At 43.6% G+C, this 14,724-nt stretch overlaps 1 protein-coding gene across 1 annotated transcript in view; it reads right to left on the bottom strand.

Moving 5' to 3' along the window:
• The window catches only part of ube2e3 (ubiquitin conjugating enzyme E2 E3), a 181,921-nt gene extending 173,122 nt beyond the window's left edge, over positions 1-8,799 (bottom strand). The window contains exons 1-3 of the mRNA XM_008120261.3: positions 8,368-8,799; positions 5,834-6,036; positions 2,909-2,959 (exon numbers count right to left, since the gene is read on the bottom strand). Coding sequence (XP_008118468.2) covers positions 2,909-2,959; positions 5,834-6,027 — 245 coding nt within the window. The 5' untranslated portion in view covers positions 6,028-6,036; positions 8,368-8,799. The remainder of the gene's footprint in view (positions 1-2,908; positions 2,960-5,833; positions 6,037-8,367) is intronic.
• Between the last annotated feature and the right edge of the window lie 5,925 nt (positions 8,800-14,724).

Here is a 14,724-nt window from a genome sequence, read left to right as displayed (position 1 = left end):
AGGGGCAGATAGATTCCCCCTCTTCTAAGACTTCTGTTCATGCAAGACAACAGGGAGAAGGGGCAAACACAAATAATAGCCACAAGATATATGGCCCTGGGGATGCCTCCATATCAAGGATGGCTGGGTTTGTGTTATTAAAAGAGGAAATCTACCGCTAATTTTTCCATGAGTGCTATCTTTCCTTTCTTTTACTGCCTTTCCTTTTTTAAAGAAATAAAAATTCATGTCGTTTTGATACATCCCTCAAAAGTTCCCCAATACACGCTAAAGAAGGATAGGCAACACTACATAAAATTAACAAGCATTATAAATTGATTTTCTAAGCAACTCAATCAAGGCAAATACTATGGGGAGAAAAATCTGTTTTCCCTGGAACACAATATCAGTCATAACCAGCACTTAATTTACAGACCATTTTCCTCTCAGTGGCCAAAACCCTTCACGTACATTATTTCATGTATTTATCACATTTTAAAAACACGCCCAACAACCAAAGGCAGCCATTTCAGTTAAATTAACATCTTATTCTAGCCTTTCTGATACACACACACTGTACAGCATCATACTTAAGTGTGCTGGCGAGGGCTGATGGAAGTTGTAGTCAAATGCCATGATGACAGCAACACATTCCCCAGCACTTCCTTTTAGACCGCTGGACGGTGAATCCAGAAAAGTCACACAACAACAGAATAAAATTATCCAGTGGCACACATATATTGCAAAATAAGCACAGCACAAACCTCATAAACACAACACTTCATATTGTTGGACTCAGAATCTGAGAGATCAGGGTTTCAATTCTCACTCTGCTAGGGAAACCCAATGAATGACCTTGGGTCAGTCCCACTTTTTCAGCCTCAGAGGAAGACAATGGCAAACCTCCTTTCAAAAACCCTTGCCAAGAAAAGCCCTTGATAGGGGTCTCCAAAGTCAGAGTCAACTTCACATAACATCAGCAGCAACAGCAACAAGAACACCTCTCATAAGGAGATCAACCTGTAACACAGTAGACAGTTATTTTATCATTCTCAGTCTCTTGATTGATTTTTCCTCCGGAATGATGAAAAGTGATAAAAGTCACACTGGGTACAAAACTACATGAAAAATGCAGGGGTGGGGAAAACAGCAAAGCCAGCAACAAACCACTTCAATTCTGATAAATTATTTTCCCTGGAAATCCTGTTAAATAGCAAAATTGGCCGGAATGATACAATATTCCCATGCATGAGGAATGCTTCCAATATAAAGGCCCCTGCAAACCATGAAGTCTCACAAGCAGAAAAACACACTCACCAAACAAAACATATCACGAATCGATTAAAAGCCAGTGGTTAGAAGCATCACGGGCAGCCGAGAAGAACTTAATTTCCCAATCTCAACATGAAACAATGAACCTCTCCGTTGCAAATTGGGCTCATCGAGAGAACAAACCATGACCAAAGAAACCTGCTCCAAGTCCAGGGGGAAAGTCCTGGGACAGCATTTGTAAATAACAACAACAACAACAACAACAACAGAAATAATAAAAGAAAAACAACAGGAAAAACTCAGCAGTTATCAGGATCTCAAAATCAAACTGCAAAGGCTCTGGCATAAACCAGTACAGGTGGTCCCGGTGGTGATCGGCACATTGGGTGCCATGCCAAAAGATCTCAGCCAGAATTTGGAAACAATAAACATTGACAAAATTACAATCTGTCAACTGCAAAAGGCCACCTTACTGGGATCTGTACGCATCATCCGAAAATTCATCACACAGTCCTAAACACTTAGGAAGTGTTCAACTTATGATTTTGTGATACAAAATCCAGCATATATATCTCGTTTGCTGTGTCATACTGTGTCTTTGTGTCAATAATAATAATAATAAACTTTATTTATATACTGCTCCATTTCATTGAGCGAGGACTCAAGGCGGTTTTCAACAAGTGTACAAAAAACAATCAATTGTTGAAAGCATCATACAAGAGCTTAAACATAGTAATCATAATAAACAACATAATCAGACAGAAACCAAAACAATTGTATTAAAATGGACATAGTTACATATCCAATCAATATAATCCATCAGGAAACAAGTACCAGTAATAAAGGCTTCAAGGTAGACATGGTCGATTTTAAGGGATAGGTAAGGACTTGTACATTAGAGTATCACAGGGCCAGGGAGTATAAAGTGCAGAGTAGGGTCAGTTTGTTGAGCAACCGAATTAATCTTGCTCAAAAACCTGCAGGAACCACCAGGTTTTCAGCTCCTTGTGGAAAGAGGACAATGTAGGGGCTTTGAAATAAACCACGCAGTTTTACCAACTCATTAAGGCTCCTGTGCAAGAAATAGGAGACAAAGATACCATCTCTCCCTGAGCCACAAAACTGTTTTGAAATTATTTTAACACAGAACACCCATCTAATCAGAAGACAAACTCTAAATAGACAACTTTCAAAAGCAAAAAAAAAAAATGCAATAGCATCACAGGAATGAAACAAAGCAAGAGGAGACATGTTTTCATTCTCGACTCAGGTACTGCACCGTTTCTCAGGCTTCAGCAGTCATAATAAGTCACATCTATGATAACTATTTAGCTTACACAAACACACCGCCGGGAGAAAACACTTGTCAACAGGGGTGACTATTTCCAGCCAAAGTGACACCAGTCTGTGTAGCTGACAATCAACGCTTCGTAGTACATTCAATCCAGCATCTTGCTACACTTGTTCCCTTCACCTTGCGGAATATCCCTGCATTATCTTCAATCCGCTTACAAACATTACACCGCAAGCACATCTGTTATGCTAAACCATCCTTCCTTCATACAAACTTTTCTTTCCTGTCCCCTCCTTCCCTCCCCACCCCCCATATCCACGGCTGTCACATTGAACAAGTTTGGCACTTCTGTGCTTCCCATACCTGCAGTTCGGCGGTGGATCCAAGGTGATTTCGGCTAGCTCCTTCTGAATCCTGTTGGCAAAATGAGAACAGACACAAAGCATTTGAGATAGGCTACGGAATAAATCAGGGAATTACACTGCCCTCTACCACCATGCAGTTAAATGCAAGATTGGTTTTGCCTTCAGTAATGCTAACATGGCTGCTTCCTCTTTGTTCTCAGAGGCATAACCCAAATCCCATAACAGAGAAAGTTTGCAGCCTTTTTTTCTTAGCGGTTCCGGTAAATAGACAGTGCATTTACACCTCGGCCTGGCAGGAATTCCCGCAGAGTCCTCGAGAAAGTGAGCCTGAGGGATTTCCAGCCATGCTTTCGGAGAGAATTTTTTCTTTTTAATCTTAAATGCAAATGAGACCAGGAAGGGAGGGGAGGGAAGGAGGAAACAGAAGCTTATTTCAGGATGACTTTTTCTACTAGTATTACAGGAGTTGTGGCCAAGGCAGCTACTCGGTAAACAAGGGCACGTTTCTGGCAAGGGATTACCTGATGCCGATAGCAAATTTTTAGCATTTCAGTTTATTTTTTAAAAATGGAGGCAGGTGAGAGGACCTCAACCAAGTCATAACTTTGGATTTCTTTCACTTTTTCCCTTCCGCTCTTTCCTTTCCTATAATCCTATTAAATGTTTGGAGGTTTTTAAACAAAATTGCAGAGTTCGTATAATAAAATAAATACTGGTGGTGGTTTCAGCCCAGATGGTGTCTATGGACAATAGTTATAGAGCTGTTAGGCTCCAAGGAGAAAACGTTTCAACAGTTTTATCACAGTTTAATAGAGGTTATTAGACGAAGGAAGCTCTTGTCATTTTCCTCCAAGAACAAAATATTCTTTGGGGCTGCTTTTTGGTGCTCATTTTACACACTCCAGGCAATTTATGTTTTGCCCACAGAAGATCTATGACAATGACAAATGGCCTAGATGTAATTCAGATCCTCTGGATTTTCACCCTACAAGAATTTACACAAGACATCACACACAAGGCTAAGATTTTACAAGATGAAACAAGATATTAGGAGGGAAACTCTCTGGACCTATGTATTGGCAACAAGCATAGTGTACAGATACTTTGAAAGCAGCTAATAAAAAAGTGGGCGATTGACGTGCTTAAAGGTTGCATAAACACACACGTTTCACTCCCTATCATTTTTCCTAAATTAAAAACAAAAGTACTACATTCATTTTTGTTTCCTGACTCTCTTCAGTTTACTATTTTCAGTTTAGAAGTGGCAGAAGATAACAGGCACATAAAGATTTTATCTTTAAAAAATGTAATTTCCACACTCCTAATGGGACTCCCAAAGTACTTTTTTTCTCCTCCATCTCACTTTAGAGACCAATTAAAAGTATCACAGATTCAAGCAAAACTGGACTATACCTGAAAACATCTTTCATTGGTCAGATGTGCTCCTACTTAATGCAATATAGATTGGGTTGCTGTGAGTTTGGCCATGTTCCAGAAGTATTCACTCCTGATGTTTCACCCACATCTATGGCAGGGATACCATAGATGTGGGCGAAACGTCAGGAGAGAATGCTTCTAGAACATGGCCAGACAGCCCAGAAAACTCACAACAATCCAGCGATTCTGGTCATAAAAGCCTACGACAATGCAATGTAAACTGAGTAAACTTCAGGGAAAATATTACCTAAAAAGCATCTCTAAAGAGGCACCAATGAAGGCATGTCAGATTTTTGCCCATGAAATTAAAGGCTATTAAAAAAATTAACAGGGGCACAAACACCCCAAAAGGCAAACTTCCAGAAAACTTGAAATGCTTCTATACCAATATTGATCATACAGGAAAAACACCCATGAAAGATTGCTCCTCAAACACACAAGAAACACTCTAGAAGTTGTCATGCACTGAAATGTTTTTCAAAAGAAAGAAAGCAACCTCAAAAGCAATTGCTCCTCTGAAATATGTCATCCAACAGACGTCAAGTGAAAATAGCCAAAAAATGAATCCACTTCTTATACACACGTATGCAGACTCACCAAAGAAGAAGAAAAAGGGTGGACAGATAAATGATGGTAGATGAGAGTATGAACACCAATGAATCATTTGTGTGGATATGGCATCACTGACGTAAAACAGGTGTCATCTCATAGAGGAGCAAAGGAAATCCAGATGGATGTCAAATCAGTGACGGGATTGCTTTTTCAATACTCATTTCAACACGTGTGTTCCCCAGGATGGCAGGCTTAGAACTCCATCTGGATCCATTCAGCCTACATCTTCAAAACTGGGGTGCAACTACATTTGTAGAATTAATAGTTTGACACCACTTTAGCTGCCACATCTCGATGCTGGGGGTTTTAGTAGTTTTACGAAGTCTTCTCTACCAAATAGCGCCAAGGATTCCATAGCACTGAGCCACGGCAGTTAAAGTAGCATCAATTCTAGTGCAGATCAGGCATGTGCAAACCTCAGCCCTCCAGGTGTTTTGGACTTCAACTCCCACAATTCCTAACAGCCTACCGGCCGAAGTTTGCCCATCCTGGTGAAGACGTTTCCTTGGTTGCACCTGGATTGGTCCTGAGCTAATTCTTTCTCAAGGGGTTTTTAGTAGGAGCCACATCTGTTGGACAGGGCCTCTCTAATCTACTATGGCAGTGGTTCTCAACCTGTGGCTCCCCAGGTGTTTTGGCCTACAACTCCCAGAAATCCCAGCCAGTTTACCAGATGTTAGGATTTCTGGGAGTTGAAGGCCAAAATATCTAGGGATCCACAAGTCCATGAGGTCACCACCACCTCAGCACGGAATAAGATCTCCAAATATTCTGCTTTAGAAAAAGTGGACCCTTCCAGTAGTGTTGACAGCTTACGTCATCACCACTGAGCAGCCTTCCCCCTCATATGCACACTACTTTTCTTCACTATTACCTTTTAGCACTAGTCGATAGCTTAGCAGTAGTTTTGCTGGAGAGTTTGGTGTTCTTCTTCTGCTGGGTGGCCGATGGTTTCCTTTCTTCTTGCTCCTCCGGTTCAGGAGCCGGCGGGTCCCGCTGGTCTGCGTCCGAACTCCCACTGCTGGTACTGGGACTTTCGTCATCGGACCTTTGTCTGTCGCTGGACATTTTGAGAAGCTTTTTTTTTTTTTTGGAAGGAGGCAGGCATGAAAAACAGGGAAAGAAGAAGAAAGTTAGATCACTCACTGAAGGACACTTCTCACTTCAGGATTACTTGGTATCCTTAGAACACGAGACCTAAACTATTTTTTAAAGAGTGTGACCGAAGCAGGAAATACATCCAGAATAATTGTTGGGGTCCTTCTGAAGCAAAGAAAAATCATGACATTTTAAAATATAAATCATAGGTTTGGTTTCACGCATGCATCGGTCCACGTCACAGTTCACAGAATCATAGAGTTGGAAGAGACCTCATGAGCCATCCAGTCCAACCCCCTGCCAAGAAGCAGGAAAATCACATTCAAAGCACCCCTGACAGATGGCCATCCAGCCTCTGCTTAAAAGCCTCCAAAGAAGGAGCCTTCACCACACTCCGGGGCAGAGAGTTCCACTGCTGAACAGCTCTCGCAGTGAGAAAGTTCTTCCTAAAGTTCAGATAGAATTTCCTTTACTGAAGTTTGAAGCCATTGTTCCGCGTTCCTAGTCTCCAAAGCAGCAAAAAACAAAATTGCTCCCTTGTTGGGGTTTTTTTTAAAGAAAAGACAAACAACCAGGACATTTTGAAATATAAATCCTCAGTTTGGATTCAAACAGGTATCTGCCCATGCCACAGTTCTTCAGATAGATGACAACTGTCCACTTTTTGGCAAAACGAATTTAGCAGAGAACAACTTAGGACAACATAGAATCCTAGAGTTGGAAGAGACCTCATGGGCCATTCAGTCCAAACCCCTGCCAAGGAGCAAGAAAATTGCATTCAAAGCACCTCCCACAGATGGCTATCCAGGCTCTGCTTAATGTCAGGTTTTCCCCTGACATTAAATCTAATTGTGTCCGACTCTGGGGTTTGGCGCTCATCTCCATTTCTAGGCCAAAGAGCCAGCGTTGTCCATAAACACCTCCAAGGTCATGTGGCCAGCGTGACTGCATGGAGCGCCGTTACCTTCCCGCCAGACCTATTGATCTACTCACATTTGCATGTTTTCAAACTGCTAGGTTGGCAGAAGCTGGAGCTGACAGCAGGAGCTTACTCCGCTCCCTGGATTTGAATTGCTGACTTTTCGATCAGCAAGTTCAGCAGCTCACCAGGGGCTATTGCCTCTTAATTTCCAAAGATCCCCTCTCCTTTCACATGGGCCAATTTTAGGAGTCCTATTTAGGCCCTTTCACACAGCAATATAATCCAAAATATCAAGGCAGAAAATCCCACAATATCTGCTTCGAACTGGGTTAGGAGTCCACACTGCCATATATCCCAGTTCAAAGCGGAAAATGTGGGATTTTATTCAGATGTGTGGAAACGGGCCGGAGAGAAGGTTTGGGTTAAGGAAAAAAGGAAAATAAAAAGAAGCCCCTTTTGGAAAGCTTTCAATGCCACTGACTCTCGGACCGACATCTTTTTGCCCCCTTAGGATTCTTCTCGGGGCCCTTCCACACAGAAAATCAAGGCAGAAAATCCCACAATACCTCACAACCTCTGAGGATGCCTGCCATAGATGTGGGCGAAACGTCAGGAGAGAATACTTCTGGAACATGGCCATACAGCCTGAAAAACACAACAACCCTGTGATCCTGGCCATGAAAGCCTTCGACAACACAATATCTGCTTTGAACTGGGTTATCTCAATCTACACTCAGCTCATGTGGGATTTTCTGCCTTGATATTCTGGGATATAGGGCTGTGTGGAAGGGCCCTTGGAAGGCTCGCATGCAAGGGGGGGGGGGGGGTGTTTGTTGAAATATGGGAATCAGAGAGAGGAAGAGGAGGAAAAGGAGGAAGAGATTGAAGAGGTGGTGGATCTGATCCTGGTGGTCAGGAATTGCAGCAGGGCAGCAATTGCAGATTTGCCCTCTGTGTGTGTGTGTGTGTTGCCTTCAACACAGAGTCGTCGTCCTCTTCTTCCTCTTTCTGGCCCCTTCCACAGAGCTGATTAAACCCCCACATTTTCTGCTCCGAACTGGGTTATATGGCCGTGTGGACTCAGATAACCCAGTTCGGTGCAGATCTTGTGGGGTTTCCTGCCTGGATGTGCTGGGCTGTGTGGAAGGGCCCTCTGCTGTAATGGCAGGAAGGAAGAAGCTTCTCCCACCCGGATCCGTGTGTGTTGTGTGTGTATGTGTGCGTGTGCCACCAAGTGAGGCGTGAACTCGAGTGGGGCCAGGCAGGCAGAACAAAGCTCCTTCCCACCCCGATCTCCCTTTCCCACGACCACCCCTTTTCCCCTTCCCCTCCCCCCCTTCCCTCCCCCCCCTTCCTGCTTGTTCCTAACCCGTGTCTCCTTTTTTTACCTTGGCAGCCGTCCTGTCCCGACGTTCGCTCGGAGGAGGGGAGGGAGGGGGGAAGGGAGGGAGGGAGGGAGGGGAGGGAAGGGAGAGCGTGTCCTTGGGGGCTGGGAAGGGGGCTGGAGGAGGAAGAAGAAGCAGCAGCCGGAGCAGCAGCCGATGGGGAGGGGGGCAATCGGGCGGCGGAGGAGGCTCTGTGGCCGGGCAGTGTGGCTCATTGAGAGCCCGAGCTGGAGGGAGAGAAGGGGGGTGGGAGACACACAGAGAAAAAAGGGGAGGTGCAATACACGCGATGGCCGGACGGTGTCGCTGCGGAGCGCTCCCCTTTCTCTTTCTCCTCCGAGCGGGGCAGTGAAGAAGGGGCAGGGGAGGGAGGGGGCAATCGAACGCTCCAAACCCAGGAAGGGAAGAAGCAGGAGGGAGAGGGAAAGCGACGGCGCTCGCTCCCGGGCTGGAACGCGCGCCCCCGACGCCGCTGCTTATGCTGCTGCTGCTGCTTTGTCGGCTTTAGTGCGTGCGCGCGCACGCGCTCTGCTCTCTCTCTCTTTCTCTTTTTTTTTACCTTGCCTTCCCCCGCTTTGCTGGTCAAGGACAAAGAGTTGGCGGCCTGGGCGGGGGGGTCTTCCCTCCCTCCCTCTCTCTCTCTCTCTCTCTCTCTCCTTTTCCAAGTTTGCAGCCGGCCCCTTGCCTCCCCCCAAAGAGAAAGTCTCCCTCCTTCTCTTCCCAACTCACCCACCTCGCCTTCGGTCATGTGCAGCCAGAGGCAGCAGCAGAGCAGCTCGTGTATGTGTGTGAGTGTGTGTGTTGTGCATGGAAATCCTGGACTCTTAGAGTTGGAAGAGGCCCCAGACGCCATCCAGTCCAACCCCGTTCTGGCACAATCAAAACCCACCCGACAGATTTTCATCCAGCCTCTGTTAAAGCTTCCTGGAGTTTGAGACTCCCATTAGACTCTGAGGCAGAGAGTTCCACTGCTGAACAGTTTTTCACATTCGGGTGGAATCTCCTTTCCTGCAATTTGCACTGAGTCCTAATTTCGGGCTCGGGCTGTGGCGCAGGCTGGAGAGCAGCTGCAATGAATCACTGCAATGAATCACTCTGATCAGGAGGTCATGAGTTCGAGGCCCGCTCAGAGCCTATGTTTGTCTTGTCTTTGTTCTGTGTTAAAAGGCATTGAATGTTTGCCTATATGTGTAATGTGATCTGCCCTGAGTCCCCTTCAGTGTGAGAATGGCGGAATATAAATGCTGTGAATAAATAAATAATAAATAAACTTCCAGAGCAGAAGAAAACAATCTCCCTCATCAATGTGACATCGTTTCAGATAGGTTGCTGTGAGTTTTCCGGGGTGGGAAGGTCCGCATAGTGAAAGCAATGGTATTCCCCATAGTAACCTATGGATGCGAGAGCTGGACCATAAGGAAGGCTGAGCGAAGGAAGATAGACGCTTTTGAACTCTGGTGCTGGAGGAAAATCCTGAGAGTGCCTTGGACCGCAAGAAGATCCAATCAGTCCATCCTCCAGGAAATAATGCCCGGCTGCTCACTGGAGGGAAGGATATTAGAGGCAAAGCTGAAGTATTTTGGCCACATCATGAGGAGACAGGAAAGCTTGGAAAAGATTACGATGCTGGGGAAAATGGAAGGAAAAAGGAAGAGAGGCCGACCAAGGGCAAGATGGATGGACGGTATCCTTGAAGTGACTGGGTTGACCTTGAAGGAACTGGGGGCGGTGACGGCCGACAGGGAGCTCTGGCGAGGACTGGTCCATGAGGTCACGAAGAGTCAGAGACGACTAAACGACTGAGCAGCAGCATGGCCATGTTACAGAAGCATTCGAGCTCAGGCTTGCCAGAGACAGTAGGGTAGCCAGGATTTTGATTCGGGGGGGGGGGGGGGGCTGAGTCTGAGTGAGACAGGATCTTCTCTAGCAAACTTTTTGTATCATTATCCCAATACCCCCATCCATATGGGATATATTGAGCATGGTGATCAAATCATGATATGAATAAACATAACAGTTTAAATAATACCAGTAAGGCCTTCTCGTGGACCGCCCTGAGAGTTTCGAGGTGAGGGGCTGAAGCACCTCAAGCCCCCCCCCCCTCCCCGGCTACATGCCTGGCCAGAGACATTAAAAACAATAAAAAGAGCTTATTTGCTTACATCGGTAGGAAAAGGAAAAACAAGGAGTCGATAGGGCCTCTGTAAGAAGAAGATGGGGTGATGGTGACAGGGGATAGGGAAAAGGCAGAACGACTTAATGCCTTCTTTGCCTCAGTCTTCTCACAAAAAGAAAGCCAGCCTCAACCTCAGCAACATGGAGTGGACGAAGCATTGGGGGAAATCCAACCCCAAATAGGGAAACAAGTTGTCCAGGAACACCTAGCCGCTCTAAACAAATTCATGTCCCCAGGGCCGGACTACATCCACGAATATTGAAGGAACTAGCGGAAGTTATTTCAGAACCACTGGAAATCATTTTTGAGAGTTCTTGGAGAATGGGAGAAATCCCAGCAGATTGGAGGAGGGCAAATGTTGTCCCGATCTTCAAGAAGGGAAAAAAGGACATCCCAAACAATTACCTTCTCCCACCCTGGACCTTCCACAGATATATAAACCGCCCTTGCCTAGTTTCCAATATACCTCACAACCTCTGAGGATGCCTGCCATAGATGTGGGCAAAATGTCAGGAGAGAATGATTCTGGAAGTTTTCCCCTTAAAAGATTGATAGGGGTGGTGGCAAGCAATTCTGGACCTCGCCTTGGGAGGAATTGGCTCTTTGGCCCTTCCTACTGTACATTTTTTAATCCCAAGGAAGAGTGCATCCACAGTGCAGAATGAATGCAGTTTGATCCTACTTGAACTGTTATGACTCAATACTATGGAATCATGGGAGTTGCTGTTTTACCAGGTCTTTAGCCTTCTCTGCCAAACAGCAGTAGTGTCTCTCTAAGCTACAACTCCTAGGATTCCATAGCACCGAGCTGTTGCAGTTAAAGCAGATTCAAACTGCATTCATTCTCAAGTGCAGATGCACCCACTGGCTTCCCATCCATAGAGAACTTCTTTGAAAAGAAAGGCTGGGTTGTTGCCAGTGCGGACAGATCTTTGCCCCACATTGCTACCATTGACAATCTCCTGCATCAGATAGTAGAAAGAGAACTGACTTACACTGCCTTGAGGTCACTGGACGAAAAGGCTGGTCGAGAAATGTAACTAATGTATAAATAAATCAACATGGTCTGGGAAACCAGCTGTGAAAGCCTTCTCTATAATTGTTCCCAAATCTGTCTACCAACAGATTTCTCCTTGTTTTTCCATGCATGGGGAAAATATTTTTTTACTATTATTTTATTTAAGCAGGCCTTTTGTTTGTTTTTTTAAACTTGTTGCTGCAGATGGAGCTTTCCATGAGGTGAGTGCTGTATGTGTGCCTCCTTATTATGTTTGAATGCGTTTTCTAACAGATTTTTAACTTGTGGTTTTTAAATGGAAATTATCTCTCAACAGATTTGTTTTTAAGGTTTCTATTAATAGTTTGTTTAGCTGTTCTTTGTTTTAACTTTATTCCTTGTGCTGAGAGGAAGGTGGAATATCAGTTAAATAAATGGATGAAAAATCCTCTGCTGGTGTGTCGATTTGCCAATGCCAAATTGACACGGAAGCCAAAAGTCCAATCATAGCTTTCTCTGAAGCTGAAAGTGTTGAAACTCTGAGGCCCCTTCCACACTGCCATATAAAATCCAGATTATCTGCTTTGAACTGGATTATATGGCAGTGTAAACTCATATAATCCATTATCCGTAGACAAGGAGGAAACGGATATTAATTTAGAGCCTATGATACCTTTATATATACTATTTAAATAGAAGACTAACCCCGTAAAGAAAATATATTATTTGAGAAATGATCATGGAATACTAATAGCTGGAAGCTATTGCACTGTATGTAACAAACACTTAGAAATGTATGTCTATTTGAACAAAGAAAAAAAGATAATGTGGATTATTTGCTTTGATAATATGGATTATATGGCAGTGTGGAAGGGGCCTGAGATGTTATGTAGGTGGAAAAATTTTTTTGACCCTTTATTTAAGTTGGTTTGGCTATTCAGGAACAAACATCAAGATGAGCGGCCCTTTTGTTTGTTTTCTAATCTGTTTTCCTGTTCATAACTTTGGCATTAAAATAATGACCACATTGCTGTTGTCATGAGCTTTCAAGACAATTTCAGCTTCCCATCCCAGGGATTTCCTGGCAAGATATATTCCAAAATATATTTCCAGGGATTTCCTGGCAAGTTATATCCCTTGTCTTCCTCAGAGGCTGAAAGTGTATACAGTATTTACTGAAGGTCACCCCATGAATTTCTATAACTGCATGAAGATTTAAATTCTGGTTTCTTGGGCCTCTTCTACACTGCCATATAAAATCCAGATTATCTGCTTTGAATTGGATTATATGGCAGTGTAGACTCATGTAATCCAACACAGATAATGTGGGTTATCTGCTTTGATAATCTGGATTATATGGCAGTGTAGAAGGGGCCTTGGAGTCCTGCTCCAGCATTCAAACCACACAACAAGTGCAGTTAACATATACTGTACTGTGTAATAAATAAATACATATATAAGTAAATTGGACAGTTTCATATCAGTAGCCCAAGAAAATTACCAAACACAAGAACATTGATGGCGGTCAGGATTGGAAACCTGTTTCACCTACAAACAATACAACTTCCATACTTCAAAAACAAGATGCCATCTCCTTCCTCCTCTTCTTTTTCCTTATTATTATTGTTTTTATTTATATCCTGCTTTCCTCTCTTAAAGGAGACTCAAAGTGTTTGTGTGTGTTTCTGTAGCTTAAAGTCTACTAATGTTGATCCCATCAATTTCATAGGGTTTTCTGAGACAAGGGTGTTTTTGCTCATCCCTTCCTCTGATATATAGCCTACAGCACCAGGTACCGTATATACTCAAGTATAAGCCGACCCGAATATAAGCAGAGGCACTTAATTTTACCACAAAAAACTGGGAAAACTTATTGGCCTGAGTATAAGCCGAGGGTGGGAAATGAAGCAGCTACTGGTAAATTTCAAAACAAAATTAGATACCAATAAAATTATATTAATTGAGGCATCAATAGGTTAATGGATACAGATATACAAGTACATAGATCAATATGTATATAGGATTTGCAAGGACCTACAAACATATGAGGGGAAAATTCATATATAAAATTAATGTAGATAGATAGATAGATAGATAGATATGTACATAGGGATTGCAAATGCATGCAGGGGGTTAATGCCTATATATCTGTAGGAGAGATTAACAAATATTTCAGGGGGAAATGCTTTTATAAGATTAATGGATATATATTTTTCTTCCTCTTGACTTGCAAGGACGTCTTTCCCTTTTCAAAACATTCCCTTGGTTAAGAGCGAGGGAGGCTTTGGAAAACTACTGATAAGGGAGGGTAAGAGAGAAATATATCATATATTGCAAGCAATGGTCTCCAGGTTCCATTGCCTGGCTTTGACCTTGACCCCATTATAAGCCAAGGGAGGCTTTTTCAGCTCAAAAAAAGGGCTGAAAAACTTGGCTTATCTTCAAGTATATATGGTATTTGTTGGTGGTCTCCCTTTGAACTATTCAGCTAACTAAACCCTTACAGCCTTCTCTTCCCAAAACAATACAAGGATTTTTCTAGCTCCAAGAATGTTTAGAGTTCGATCGTGCCTGCTGAAACAACAACCAAAGAATACATTGGGCACTGCATACAGAACCATTTAAACTTCACCCATTTGCTATAAGTATGGCGTTATGAAGCAGGAGAAGATCTGGGACCAAAGGCCCTTCTCCTCAGCTATTCCTTCTTCTGGTAAGCCATAGCAAAGACTATGAAACCCCTGCAAATGAGACTCGTCCTTCGTAAAGAAGACTGCTTGACTTGACCAGACACTGGTTGAAATTGAAGATGCCACAGAATTTGCAGGAAATAATATAAAATATGTCTGACATCCTTTGGTACGTGCATCTCTGGATCTGTGGTTCTTAGCTGATCTCATCACTAAGAGAAGTTACATTCTTAATTCAAAGCACCCCCAAAAACTTTTAAATGGTAGCAAAGAAATAGAAGCACAACACACTCCTTTCTGCTGTCTATCTTAAGGGCTTGTTTTTAAATCTCTCTAGTTGGTAATATCTCCCCCTTCCTTCCTTTTTCACTCTTTGGCCTCTCATTTTGAAGTCATTGATATTCTTGCCTGTAGGTGTTGATTTCCCCCAAAAGAGGGGGAAATGGCCTTATCTGTGAAAATGTGAGGGACACACATAACCGTGTGCAAGCATTCCC

The sequence above is a fragment of the Anolis carolinensis genome, chromosome 1 (genome assembly GCF_035594765.1).
Source record: "Anolis carolinensis isolate JA03-04 chromosome 1, rAnoCar3.1.pri, whole genome shotgun sequence".
In the NCBI taxonomy this organism is placed as follows: domain Eukaryota; kingdom Metazoa; phylum Chordata; class Lepidosauria; order Squamata; family Dactyloidae; genus Anolis; species Anolis carolinensis.
Note: the sequence above shows the minus strand (reverse complement) of the source record. Positions and strands in the feature narration are given on the sequence as shown.